The 13,401-nt window shown below is 53.6% G+C and overlaps 2 protein-coding genes across 7 annotated transcripts; one reads left to right on the top strand and one right to left on the bottom strand.

Annotated features, from left to right (window-relative positions):
- Nucleotides 1–47: 47 nt before the first annotated feature.
- rpl7l1 (ribosomal protein L7-like 1) lies at nt 48–2,202 on the bottom strand. The gene is made up of 6 exons (XM_052052695.1): nt 2,073–2,202; nt 1,462–1,570; nt 1,181–1,344; nt 968–1,105; nt 751–860; nt 48–602 (listed from the first exon to the last, which is right to left on the bottom strand). The coding sequence occupies exons 1-6, from the start codon at nt 2,084–2,086 to the stop codon at nt 394–396; spliced, it is 744 nt and encodes a 247-aa protein (XP_051908655.1). The 5' UTR covers nt 2,087–2,202; the 3' UTR covers nt 48–393.
- A 236-nt stretch (nt 2,203–2,438) lies between these two features.
- LOC127592162 (tyrosine-protein kinase Fyn) lies at nt 2,439–13,281 on the top strand. 6 transcript variants are annotated; one of them, XM_052052682.1, is made up of 13 exons: nt 2,439–2,529; nt 2,752–2,863; nt 7,703–7,959; nt 8,128–8,224; nt 9,136–9,234; nt 9,363–9,466; nt 9,546–9,695; nt 10,560–10,724; nt 11,838–12,017; nt 12,086–12,162; nt 12,535–12,688; nt 12,788–12,919; nt 13,022–13,281. In XM_052052682.1, the coding sequence occupies exons 3-13, from the start codon at nt 7,713–7,715 to the stop codon at nt 13,228–13,230; spliced, it is 1,614 nt and encodes a 537-aa protein (XP_051908642.1). In that variant the 5' UTR covers nt 2,439–2,529; nt 2,752–2,863; nt 7,703–7,712; the 3' UTR covers nt 13,231–13,281. The 6 variants fall into 6 exon arrangements, with proteins under 6 accessions (XP_051908642.1, XP_051908641.1, XP_051908645.1 ...); XM_052052681.1 differs by lacking the exons at nt 2,439–2,529; nt 2,752–2,863 and adding exons at nt 2,896–3,415; nt 6,242–6,381; XM_052052683.1 differs by lacking the exons at nt 2,439–2,529; nt 2,752–2,863 and adding exons at nt 5,995–6,144; nt 6,242–6,381.
- The last annotated feature ends 120 nt before the right edge of the window (nt 13,282–13,401 follow it).

The raw sequence follows: 13,401 nt of genomic DNA, 5'->3' as shown, positions 1-13,401 counted from the left end.
CCACTTCGCCTTCCTTAAAATGAATGGCTACTCAAAAGCCCATCGTATCAATCCGTATTGTACAATTTATTACAAACGTCATCTTCGGTGTTTCAAAACAACATCGTGACAATGATCATGAAATCAGTTTTGGTGTTTAGGAAAGGACTGCACGTTGGCCTCTGCCCTTGCCAGAATGAAAAGCAAGTGTTGCACGTTCAACATACGCTACTGTATATGGGACAATATTTTACAAGTCAACAGAGAAGGGTAGCGCTTCCAAAGAGAACAGCGCCGACTAGTGGCACATCATTTCAAAGACGAGACGTCCAGCTCATTCATAGAGAATTGGGGGGGGGGGGGGGGGGTCCTCCTTTCGGGTGCTGTTCAATGTCCGTAGTGTGTATTTTTTCCTCAGTTCAGTTGCCTGATGACGGCGTTTATGTCTGCGCCGCGAAATCCGGTTTTCCCGAGGTCCTTGAGGAGGCCGGTCTTGTCCCTGGCGGCGTGCCGGGCCACCGACAGCTTGAAAGGCATCAGGAAGTTGTTGGCTTCCCGGAAGGCCTTGCCGACCGAGTACAGCTCGTGAATCAAGTCCTCCAAACAGATAATGCCGCGTTTCCCTAAAATGACATCCAGGGAGAGGGCACTCGGTTGATGTTTGCATCAACTCTGTTCCTTGGTTTTTGTTTCAAGTACGTCAACATCATTTCTTACACCACCGTTGGATTCTTTTCAGAATCAACGGTTGAAGTGGAGCGAAAAACATACCCATGCGTTCTTCGATGAAGGTGTTATCTGTTAAAGGAACCGCCTTCTTGCCCACTTTCGTCTGCCCCCTCTTCAGAATGAGCTCGCGCACAGACTTCAAGTTTGGATATCTAGTTGGTCAAATCAGACAAGTGGATGAAGGCCATTTCACCGCAACTGGAACAAAAGCGGCCTTAAGGAGAAGACGTCCGCTTTGCAGCGATTTAGTCTCACTCACCCCCAGGCCACGTAGGGCTCGACCATCTTCAGCATGGCGAGAGACGTTTTGCCGATTCTGACAAAGGTTCCGCTGAAGATTTTTCTCAGCCTCAACATCTGGACAACCTTCATCACTTGGGGACTGACACCTTTAACGCTAATGAGAGGAGATGTCAGCGATCATTTAAAACCTCTCCGAAGGCGGTCTCAAGTTTGGAATGGCAATACTCACTCGCGAATGCGGACGGCAAAAGCCAATTTATACTTGGCGGGAGGCAGCGGGGCGGGCGGCCTCTGCGTTAATCGACGTATGCGAGTCTCGTCGCGATGTTTCTTATGGCTGTCCTTCAAAAAGTCTTCCAAGCGCTTGAACTTGATCGGCGCACCTTTACAAACCTGAAACCATCGGAAAAGACAAAGCGTTAAGTCTGCAGCCTACACCGGCGGGCCAGGCTCTCGCCGCCGGTTTCGAGGAGAACTTGAAGATCATTTGATGGATCGGGGGTGGCTCACCTTTCTCTTTTCAAGAAGCGCAAGCTTGGCTTGCGTGGCTTTAATGGCCTGGTACGCTTTCCTCTTTTTCAAGAGATACTCTGGGACCAACTTGATGACTTTATTTGATCTGAGACGAGATGGAGGAAAGGAGAGAGAGACCGAGAAATAAGTGCGTTGCTTCCATTCTCAAACTAATACTGTCTGGCTAACATCTGCCAACTTATTTCCAAAAGTGTCAACTGAGAAATTGCGAGTAGAGTACTGTAGTATCAACGGAGCTTGACGGTGTTTGGCCGCCAGAGTAGCTCACCTCTTATCACCCGTGTTTTTACCGCTAACGATTACATTTTAAATCGTATAAATGTCATTTTTATTCAATCAAACACACTCAACGTGACTGTACATTGCGCACGCTGACATTTGGCCTGAAATTGGAAGATGTGCGAGCTTCGACACCTTCGAGCCATGTGAAATGGAATGAATTCAAAACTTTTCTCACGGAGCAATGTTGAAAATAAAAACGAGAACCTTCGCCAAGAAACACGATCCATCAAAGCAAGTCGAACCAACAATGTGGTCTTAACAATCAGAGACCGATGGACGGTGATGTAAATAAACTCGATACGTACTCGGATTCGGCCATGATCGAACGTGTTTAGGTGCCACTCTTCTTCGGCGTTGCCGTGACGTTTGGCCAGGTCGCGAGGCAGCACAGGCGTTGTCGCCATCTAGAGTATAGAAGTAGAAGACGTTGAAAACCGTTCGCACGGAACGCATGAGGGCGTGCTGGAGTAGAAATGATGCATTTGTTGGTTTGTTATCTGTGAGTTGGAAATGTGACATGTTCGATAGAGCTTCTTAAAACAACATCGAGCTGTGATGAGAGCCGGGGAGAAATGATAGCTTCATTCAAACGAATCGTTATCTTTGAATTGACCCGAATCGGTGTTTCTGATGATTGTGTGGTGTGCCATTTAAAGACTTGTCGTCCTCGTCACTAGGGGGCACCCGAAGCGCATTTTCGCCGCTCGGCGACAGCGATCGCTTCGATGAAGCTTGGACAAAGATATGGAGTGACGTACCGAGGTGATTGACTGTAAACATTCAAGTACTCTGTTATGAAAGCTTGGAGATAGGCATCAGTAGCTCGACAGGTGTGTCATGTTTTTTAATGCGGTAGATTTTGCAAAGCAAGATCGGTGTTCATGGATAGCAGCATATTTGTATTTTTTTTATAAAGCCTCGAATGTAGTCATTTGTCCCCGTGACTCGGGAAGTGACAATTGCACTTTTTCATTCATTAATTAGGTTGCATTTGGAAATTCCGAGAATGGGAGTGTTTCGAGAGGCGCGTCCGCGTGGAGGCTGGCCTTAGGATCACTCCTTGCAGTCTGATACGCCAATCGTACTGCCATTCAAGGTAAATGACACATTCGCGTGCAATTGGTAAAATGGCAAATATCGATACGGAAAACGCACTCGGCGGACTCCGAGTTGGAATAAAATAAATTAACATCGGAAACTTTTGAGCGTTAACTTATATCCCATTTCGCAACGCATACTGGCATGATTTCTGTGATCGTAGCAGCAATCTCGACACTTTGTGTTTGACGTAAATCTCGTGCGATCCAGCCGTTCTGATAACTATCGAAAGACGACTAGAATTGATATAAGAGTAAAACAAATAAACACATGCGCATTGGCGCATTGGCGCATTCGACCAAATATTGCGTAGCGATCAATGCGGTGCTGATGTTTTTGCGTCAAACTCTTTTTTTCCTGCGGTCATTGAAAGCGGCAGTAGTTTGATTGTGGCCCTGCGGAGCTAACGCCATCACACACGGCGACGACGACAAGGCGAGCTTGCAAATTGATGGCCGCAACAGCAGCAGCGTTGATTTGCACTTATCGCCTTCCCCCGGAACGCCAATGGAACAATAGTGCCCCGGATTTTTATGTGCACTTTAAACGGGTAAGGTTCATCGTTTTATTGATTCCACCTCGTAGTCGGCGACACTTGAACGTACTAGCGAATGAATTACAAAGTGTCTAGTTTCGAATTTTTGTTGAAATGCTCGGCTATATCTCTGACTAGCTCTTGCTGTACTGCAATCATGTTGTTGTTATTTTTGGTGGTTCTTTAAAATGGGACATTCCGTGTGTGATGAGTGATGAATGCAGAGTTGTTCGATCGTTGTTGAAAGTGGGATGAAGCTACCGCAAAGGAAGTTAATTAGTCGTGTGGATGAAACGATGACATTTGCCCCAAAATGTCAAGCAAGCTGTTTTCACAATCGGGTCCGCCACGCATTTTGCTTGTGAGGCTTTTTTTTTTTTTAGTTTGTTTTTTTGACGCCGGGCTGCGTTGTTTACCACGTTTGCCCCCTTCAAAAGCCTTCTTCAGCACCATCAGCATCCCTCTATTGATGCTTGCTGGAGTCATGTGAAGGACACAGCCTCGCTTGCATCCACCCCACTCTTGCGGGAGGCTTTCCAGTGCAGGCGAGGGAGGAAAACCAGGTGAAGTTTTGATGAAAGTGACCGTCTTGTTGCACGAAGCCCCGTTTTGTTTGTTTTGGGAAGGTGAGGCGGCATATCGCTTACCGTGGAACTTCTCAAGTTGAAGAATCGGGCACATACGCCGTCTTCAGTTAGGGATGGACTCGATCATCGTTTATCGATTTGCCGCGTGTTGAATTAGAGCCGCACTTGATTTAGCTCATGTTGGCTAACTTCGGGCTAGCGTCATGCTGTGGTCTCCTCAGCTGGTTGGTTAAGTGGGTCCGTGCAAACTGTTAAACGAGTGCCCCCCACCACCACCAGCCCCCATCTTTATGTGTGGGGTCTGCCAAAGATTTTTTAAAAAATCTTAAGATTCAGAATTTTTTTTGTGTGTCCCCAGCCTGAGGTTTCTGATCTCTCAAGTCATGTTGCCACGAGTGCCAAAAGCTGCTGGCAAGTCGAACGCTGTAATCCTCAATGTTCTTCCACTTGATGGAGCGACTAATCCATGTTACTCAAGACTTCAAATTGCTCCCAAAAGCCCTAATCCTAAAGATCAGGAAACGGTTGACATCAGAGCGGAGGAAATTGTCAAGGCTGCTCTTTTTTTTTTCAAATTTGCTTGGCAATTGAACAGTCGGGGACATTCCGAATAAGATCTCTCTTTTTTGTGTGTAACTGTCCTGGAAAGCGCTTTGTTGTTTGAAAGCGACGTCCGACTCGAGAGGTTCTGCCCCGTATGGTTTCTTCAGCGGAATTCAATTGGCGAGAGTCGCGAAGCACCGGCGGATCGTGCAGCCGGTATGGCGCGGATGGCGCGGCGAGCGCTCCTGCGCGGGGCCCGCGTGCTTCCGCTTGCCACCGCCGGCTGCAAATGTGCAAAGTCTGTCATTTGCTGCTCGAAATGAACTTGCGGTTTCATTTCCTCTGACAAGAATCGCATTGACATCTGGAGCGCAGGCCAAGTGTGGCGCTGCTGCGGCTTTCTCTCTTCGCTCCCGCTCGAGGCTTTCCATTTTTAATCTCCCTCATTTTCTTGACTTTTCTCTTCCTTTATTTTTTTAAATCTTTCAATTCCATTCTGCTCTTAAGAGTCCCCCCATCCCCCCGAGTGAAGGGGCTTCACGGTGCCCCGGTCTGTATTGAAATTCTCCAACATTGAATGAATTGAAATCTTTGGTGGTCCTCTGAGATGGAAAGTTGAGACGGTGGCTTTGAAGGAAAAAAAAAATGGCGGAAGCCGCAGCATGCGCTCTGCGGGCTCAGAAAATGTGCAGGTGACGGCGATCCTCCAACAATTTGGAGCGCCTCATCGCGGCGCCTCTCGAGCGCGCAAAAGTAACGATGAAGCGGGCGCACGGTCGTCGGATCGCAGAGCGGCGGCGATGCGGATTCGGAGGCGGGAACAAAAGCGCTTTCTGTTTCGATGGAAATGCCGGCGCGGTTTTCAATCGCGCCGCGCGACCAAGGCCGCGGATTTTTCGTCCACAGAAGCCCCTTTGTAGTCACGGGCGTCATCGATCTGCATTGCAAAGAAGCCGCCGCCGCCGCCTTCTTGGGTTTTTCGCCGAATTTGAACGCGGACGCGAGTCGGCGCGGCCCCGCGGGAAGCGGCCTTGTTTACGGACGTCGAGGTGTTTTCCCAGTCTCACTTGGCACGTTCAACTTCCTGTCAGACGCGACGATCGCAGCGAGTTCCATGACGAGCAATTTCCATTGCTCAATTCGCCCCCCAGTGGGGCCTTCGCCCCAAACTCCAAGCGCACCCCCCACCCCCCCACCTCTTGTGGCGCACCGCCGCCGTTGCCGCCGTGGCCCGGCAAGAGAGATCAGTGGAGAGGAAGTCGGAGTGCAGGCGGCCCCGTGAGTGGCGGCCAAACGGCTATTTTATGCCGCTGGGGAGGACGCAAATCACATGGTTGGCTCGCACTGAGGGCGGCGCCGGCCGGTATTTTGGGACAGCGGCATACCAACCGGGGGGGAAAAAAGCCGGAAAGCGCTTTTCTTTCTTTCTTTCTTTCTTCCCCCCCCGTCGCTGTCCAACGGGGCGCCGCGTTCACACGCCCTGTAAGCAGTCGGCAGAGAAAATCCCTCTTGAGGTTCATCTGCCGCTTCCCATTTGAATCGGAGAAAAGTCGGCCAAAGTTTTGCCATTGTTGGCCAATCAATGGAAGCTTTGCGTTGAGGCTCCGTCGCAAGGTCAGTCCGGAACTTGAGCAAATCGGCAAAGGCGCATTTGGATGGATTTTTGGGGGGACCTTCAAGTGGCTCAACTTCTTCCATCTTTCATCCGCAGCGCAGCGCTGAGGTCGGCCCGTAAATCGCAGCGGAGGTCACTCGGAGGTCAGTCGGGACGAGATGCGAGATCGCCGCCTCCGCCGCCGTCGTCCCGGCTGATTTTGTTGCGAAAAACGCCGCGTGGGTCAAAGGTCAAAGGTCGGGCTTGTTAGTTGCCAATGGCTGCACTTTTGCTTTCCGTTCTCCGAGCGGCGCCGTGTTCACATTTTGGTCCTTGTAAAGCCCGACAAATGCGCCGTCATCCCAAAGGAACATTTTTGCACTTGTCGGAGTTCCGGGCAAGAGAATCCCGAGCGAGCGGCCCCTCCACCGCGTTGGCGCCGTTGGAGAAGAAAACAAGCACGCATGTTTTTAGTGGCCTGCCAAATCCAACCGGCAGAACTGAAATTCTGCGGCGAACACCCGGCCGGCTCTTCTCTTTTCGCTCGCTTGCCTCACTTTTTCAAAAAGTTTGAAAGTGGCTCTTTCATCCTTCCTTCTTTTGAACAGTTTGGGAACCCCCCCCCCCCACCCCACTCTCCCGGCCTAGAAGGTTGCAAACATGTCAGCCAGCGGCACAAAATTTGAGTGAGCCGCTTGACTTGAGGCCTGCAGATTTGCGCCGACAGCTGACAGCCCCTCACCCCCCAATTGCATTCACAACAATGTCCACAAGCGTCATTTCCGCCGGCACCTTCCATGTCACAATTTGCTCGGTTGCCTATTTTTTTTCTATCTCTACTCTCGCTGGTGTCGGTGCGATCGCATGGGCGTTCTACCAGCACTGCTAATTTGTGTCCGCCACTGACGGTGAGCCATCGTGACACAATGGTGTCACTCAAGGTCCCGCCCAGCTCCGCTTTGACCGACTGGAGGGGGGGGGTGTGGGGGGTCAGGCAGGACACAGACCCGAATCTACCAGCCTTTGGAATCCTGATGCACTTCCTTCCTTCGGGTCACCGATGAACACCCCAATGGCAATTTTCAGAAGGCGAACATCCAAGCTGAAGCAGAGGCTTTGATGAAAATGGAAAAAAATCGACGCGCCATTTGAGGCTCAGCTCCGGAGACTGCCGACACGAGTTTGTCATCCGTCCACGCCTCCAATTTCTCTGGCGCTCGTTCTAATTGGGGTCGCAGAAAACTGGAGCCCATCCCAGCTGACTTGAGGCGGGAGGCGCCCCCGCAGCGGTTGCCGGCCCGTCGCGGGGCTTCCGTCTTCTTTTCTCTCATTTGTCTCGACGGGCGATGCAAATGGCCGCTTTCTTTTCCACGTCTGCAACTGTTTGCGTTTCAATGATTGGCTGAAAACAAAAGACCAGCGAGTGACGCACGGCTGTTTGGAGGCTTATTCGTCAGTTCATCCATCCGTCACGCTTTTTGGTGAACAAATCTCTCCCTTTTTTTTCCCGCATTCCCCGAAACTAACTTGGAGTATGTGTTGCTCTTTCCCATGTGTCCCCCCCCCCCCCCCCCCCAGCTGATAGATAATGGGCTGTGTGCAATGCAAGGATAAAGAAGCGAGCAAACTGACAGAGGAGCGAGAGGCCGGCGTCTCCCGGAGCGCGGGCTACCGCTATGGGGCCGAGCCGGCGCCGCAGCACTACCCCGGCTTCGGGGTCGCCGCCATCCCCAACTACAACAACTTCCACACGCCCGTCGGACAGGGCGTGACCGTTTTTGGGGGGGTCAGCGCTTCCTCTCACGCCGGAACCCTCAGGACCCGCGGCGGGACAGGTGAGGCATAGCAGGCATTTTACTTTGTTTTGTTGTAGTCACCCCAACCCCCCCCCCCCCCCCCCAAGATAAAACACTTGCCAGGTGCCATGGGAAAACCTCGTATGTAGCTTGTACTTGTCCAAATGACAGAGATGTTGATGTCGCTTTTTCAAATTCTTTGTGCAGGAGTCACCCTCTTCGTGGCACTTTATGACTACGAAGCGCGGACGGTAGATGACCTCACTTTTAGGAAAGGAGAAAGGTTCCAGATTATCAACAGCACGTAAGTCAAACGGGAGCCCCCCCCCCCCCAGCGAGCTCCGAGGTGATCCCAACAAGAAAAGGAATAGCAACGAGTGGAGTGAATGGAAGGTTTGGCCGGGGTGTCGTGGCCTCTGACCCTGGCACAGGAAGCGCGCCGTTCACACCCACAAGCGCGTCATCCGGTTTCCCCTCTGAGATCTGCGGCCCACAAACGCGCCGTCAAAAGCCGAATTTAAGACTCGCAACGCAGAATCAAAAGAAGCTCCCACGCATTTTTTCCATCCGAGTACCACCAAATGATTCTCGTCTCAGCATTTGGCCCTCAGCAATCCCCTCGGCGGTGCTTGACGGGATTGCCGAGGGCCCACGAAGCATCTTTTGACATACCGCGGCGAGCTTCTGTCGCTTTGCGGGGGAGGAAAACGCTGTCGTTGAGGCTCAAGATTGCACCCCCCCCCTCCCCACACACACTATTTCTCTCGTCTTGCTCTTGAATGGAGCCCTTAAAGAAGTGCATCGCCTCTCCCCAAGCAAGCTTCAAATCCTTTTGTTTCTTCGCCACAGCGACCCCTCTTGGACAAACAGTGAAAAAGCAGCCCAGCGCTTGCTGTGATGTGCAGTTTCTGTTGAGGCGGGCAACCCCACATGCCACTTAACTCATTCACTGCCCGCCACAATGGGGGGGGGGGACAGGGCGGGCTTTGGTATTCGGAGACAAAAGAGAGCTGCCGCATGGGATTGACAGGGGGGGGGGGTCCATCCTCAGTGTTTCCTTCTAAGGCTCTCCACATTTGAGACACATTTCAACGTCTTAAAACAAAGCAAACACGCCCCCCCCCCCCTCCAGCATTTGCCGCCCTCTGCTACTCGGTTGCTCGACATCAAGCGCGCTCATCTTCTTCTTCTTCTGGCATCTTGTGTCTTTTCCAGCGAAGGGGACTGGTGGGACGCTCGCTCCCTCACCACCGGCGGCAGCGGTTACATTCCCAGTAATTACGTGGCTCCGGTGGATTCCATCCAGGCGGAGGAGTGAGTCCACAAAAGACACTCTATCTGTGTGTGTGTGTGTGTGTGTGTGTGTGAGGCTCCAAGAGTTAAGCAGAGAAAACAAAATGGCTGCCTTTTTCTCGACTCAAGCAGCGGCGCTGTCATTGCAGTTGGTACTTTGGCAAACTGGGCCGAAAGGAGGCCGAGCGCCAGTTGCTCTCCACGGGGAACCCGCGGGGCACCTACCTCATCCGGGAAAGCGAAACCACCAAGGGTACGTTTGAGCGCGATATCGGCCGGCCGGCGACGAAGCGGGCCAGCCGAGAGCTTTTGGCCCCGCTTGCTCCTCGCAGGTGCCTTTTCCTTGTCCATACGCGACTGGGACGAGGCGAAGGGCGACCACGTCAAGCATTACAAGATCCGCAAGCTGGACAGCGGCGGCTACTACATCACCACCAGGGCCCAGTTTGACTCGCTGCAGCAGCTGGTTCGGCACTATTCCGGTAAGACGGCTCGCCTTCCACTTGACACGCTTTGTCCATATGCGGACCGGCGACCGAGCCGCCGTGTTTTCGTGCTGCTTTTTCTTTCTTTGTTTTGTCATCCGTTTTTCAGTGGCCCGTCGTTTGGCCAGCCCCGACTTTGCCGAACGCGGGTGTCGGCACACAAATCTCGGGCTTTTCCGGCTTCCTCTGCTTTCTCGGGACGGCCTTTCTTTCCTCCTCAAACGCTTTGAAAGCGGCCCTGAATATCAACAAGAACAAAATCTCCTCGCGAGGGCTTGGCATCGATGCATTTCAAACATTGCGGTCCTATTTTTATTGATTGATTTGTCTTCCTCGGGTCACGTGAGCATTGTGGCCCCCACGGCGATTTGGCTTCTTGCGCCGCCAGCCGGCCCCTAATGGAAAAAGAAAGCCTTTGACCAAGAGCCATGGATTGAGCGGCGACCCGGTCCTTATCAATCCGGTCCATCTTTCCGAGCCGCTTCGGTTCCTGCGAATACGCTTCACGCGTCGGCGGCTTTTATGACGCCGGCAGAGCAGCAAACGGCCCCGGATAGGCTCCAAGCACCCTCGTGGGGGGGTCTTTGCACTTATGGGCCAATCACGGCCCTAATCTTGCGGATAGATCGATAGCGAAGCAAACGCGACAGCTTCCTCTTGGCATCAAAGCGGGACGTTTGATTTCACGGGACGGCATCGGCGGCCAAAGTGACGGCGAGCGGCGCTAACGGGCGCCGAACGCTCTCGCTTGCGGCGTTGCACGTTAGCGGCAGTCGGCGCGCATTCCTTCTTGCTCCCGCGGCACTTTTGTCTGGCCAACTGTGCGTGCGTTTCTCTCTCCTCCATTTGTGGGCGCGGCAGAGCGAGCCGCCGGTCTCTGCTGCCGCTTGGCGCTTCCCTGCCACAAAGGGATGCCCCGCCTGGCCGACCTGTCGGTCAAAACCAAAGACGTGTGGGAGATCCCGCGCGAGTCGCTGCAGCTGATAAAGCGTCTCGGCAACGGCCAGTTTGGGGAAGTGTGGATGGGTACGGATCCGCTCGCCTCCGAAAGCAGGCCTTGCGCGGAGGAGGCCGCGCTGGCCCCAAAGGCCCAGCCGATCGTTTGCTTGAGGGGGGGGGGGGGGGGGGGTGTGGCTCGAGCGGGCTCATTTTCCTCTCGGGTCCAAAGATGGCCTCCTCCGTCCTCCTCCGCCGCATGCGCTCGTCCGCCGTCATTAACCGTGTCCGCCTTCCCCCCACCCCCCCCTCCCCCTGTAGAGAGTGCGGATGGTCTTTGCTTGAACTTAAGTGGCGCATGTGTGAACTCCCTCCCCGACACCGTGGGCTTGAGTCATGACGCCTGGGAGATCGCGAGAGACACGCTTGAATTGGAGTTAAAGCTGGGCACGGGATGTTTTGCCGAGGTTTTCTACGGTAAGACTTCCCGCTCGCAACGCCGCTTTCGCCGTCCGCTCGCTTGGACTATGCAAAGGTTCCCTTTGAAAGCCTTTTTTTTTTTTTGGAAAAGGGAACCTTTTTTTTTTTTGGTTTTTGTTCATGATTGAAGATGAAAGCGCCATAGCCGAAGAAACGCTCAATGCGGAAGAAGAAACATTGAGAGTAATTGGCGAGGATGCGACCGGACCAAGGGGTGGGACCCGCCAGTTGAGCCGTTAGCACGTTAGCGGCTATCGGCTTGAAGAACATTCCCCAGATGAGGCCCCGATTTCTGAGATCCGAGTCCTTTAGCGAGCGGACGGCCCTCCTCGCGTCTGTGGTCTCCGTCCTCCCTTTGACTCAACCCTCTCCGTCCTCTCGCCGCATGAGATCAGCAGAACCGTCGGCGCGGTCCAAACGCGGCGACGCAAAACCCTGGGCCGGCAATGTCAAAATCTGCTCCCGCGTTGGCTCCGCCATCCTCGTGGGGATCCCGCGGATGCCTTTTCGAGTCCGAGTGCCTTCTCCGATGCAAAACCGGAGGCAAAGACCGGCAGATTGCCATTGCGTCTCCTGATCTCATGCCGTGTGGCATGTTTACAGTGATGGGAAATAGCATATCCCCCCCTGCCCCCCCCCCCGACCGTGTTTTTTTTTTAAATCGTCACGACAACGCGACTTGCCGAGGTGTGAAATGACGCCGGCGTTGCGGGCTTGCGTCAGGAACCTGGAACGGCACCACCAAGGTGGCGGTGAAGACCCTGAAGCCCGGCACCATGTCCCCCGAGTCCTTCCTGGAGGAGGCTCAGATCATGAAGAAGCTCCGCCACGACAAGCTGGTGCAGCTGTACGCCGTCGTGTCCGAGGAGCCCATTTACATCGTCACCGAGTACATGGGCAAAGGTACCCCGACGCTCGCGCCGACGCCGGCGGACGGACGCCTCGCTTGAATGTGATCGGTCGCCCTCTAGGGAGTCTACTGGACTTTTTGAAGGACGGGGAGGGACGAGCCTTGAAGTTGCCCAACCTCGTGGATATGGCTGCCCAGGTACGTGCCCCCCCCCAACCCCCCCATTCCAAACTATTATTAAAAAAATCTGACTAAACCTTTGCTGTAAAATAACAAACCACATGAAACCTTCATCGGAGTCCAACGGTTCCAACACATCCTGCGGTTTGCTTGCTCCGCATGCATGGTCAAGATTGTACAACTTGATTTGTACTTTTCATTTTTGGAGTGAATTCCAGATTAAAAAAAAAAAAAAATGCACCTGACTGACGCATTGACTAACTAGGACGCGCGCTTCTAATCAGGGCGATCCACTTCAAGCCCCTCGAGGAGCCCGCCAAATGAAGGCCACTAATGGGGGCGAGCAAAAAAAAAAAAAAAATGACACGACGCGGCCAATTCTTCCTCCAGGTGGCGGCGGGTATGGCTTACATCGAGAGGATGAATTACATCCACCGAGACCTGCGCTCCGCCAACATCCTGGTGGGAGACAACCTGGTGTGTAAGATCGCCGACTTCGGCCTGGCCAGACTCATCGAAGACAACGAATACACGGCTCGGCAAGGTGGGTCTTTGCGTCCGTCCCGGAGCTTCCGGCCAGCCGTCGGAAGCCGCTTGCGGCTGCGCCCCCCAATCATCCCCACCGATGTCGCCGATGTCGCAGGTGCAAAGTTCCCCATCAAGTGGACGGCCCCGGAGGCGGCGCTCTACGGCAAGTTCACCATCAAGTCGGACGTGTGGTCGTTTGGCATCTTGCTGACGGAGCTGGTCACCAAGGGGCGGGTGCCTTACCCGGGTGAGCTTCCCTCTGTCGCGCGCCATCTGCCGCACGGTGGGATGCCGCGCAGTTTTGAAGGTTTGCCCTATCCCCATCCCCCCACCCCCCCGTGCTTTCCAGGCATGAACAACCGCGAGGTGCTGGAACAGGTGGATCGAGGCTACAGGATGCCCTGCCCCCAGGACTGCCCCATCTCCCTGCACGAGCTCATGCTGCAGTGCTGGAAGAAAGACGCCGAGGAGCGGCCCACCTTCGAGTACCTGCAGGCCTTCTTGGAGGACTACTTCACGGCCACCGAGCCTCAGTACCAGCCTGGAGACAACCTCTAGAACCTTCTTGCCCTCTGCCTTGACGTCGGAACTAAATGCAAAAAGACAAACTGGAATCTTCCTGGACTTGTCACTGTTTGACAATCCAGGAGGGTCTGCAAAGCATCTTTTGCTCAACTCCATCTTTTCATTTCGTAGGACGCCCCCCCCCCGACCCCTCCCCGAACTCTG

The sequence above is a fragment of the Hippocampus zosterae genome, chromosome 19 (assembly GCF_025434085.1).
Source record: "Hippocampus zosterae strain Florida chromosome 19, ASM2543408v3, whole genome shotgun sequence".
Lineage (NCBI taxonomy): Eukaryota > Metazoa > Chordata > Actinopteri > Syngnathiformes > Syngnathidae > Hippocampus > Hippocampus zosterae.
This window is presented reverse-complemented; position numbering and strand designations above follow the sequence as displayed.

Coding starts and splice junctions, on each gene's coding strand:
- rpl7l1 (XM_052052695.1), bottom strand. Junction 1,345..1,461: donor CGCTTCTTGAAAAGAGAAAG/GTGAGCCACCCC, acceptor CGATGGTTTCAG/GTTTGTAAAGGTGCGCCGAT. Junction 861..967: donor GAGCCCTACGTGGCCTGGGG/GTGAGTGAGACT, acceptor TTGACCAACTAG/ATATCCAAACTTGAAGTCTG.
- LOC127592162 (XM_052052682.1), top strand. CDS start 7,713: ATGGGCTGTGTGCAATGCAAGGATAAAGAAGCGAGCAAACTGACAGAG. Junction 7,960..8,127: donor CAGGACCCGCGGCGGGACAG/GTGAGGCATAGC, acceptor TTCTTTGTGCAG/GAGTCACCCTCTTCGTGGCA. Junction 12,018..12,085: donor CACCGAGTACATGGGCAAAG/GTACCCCGACGC, acceptor GTCGCCCTCTAG/GGAGTCTACTGGACTTTTTG.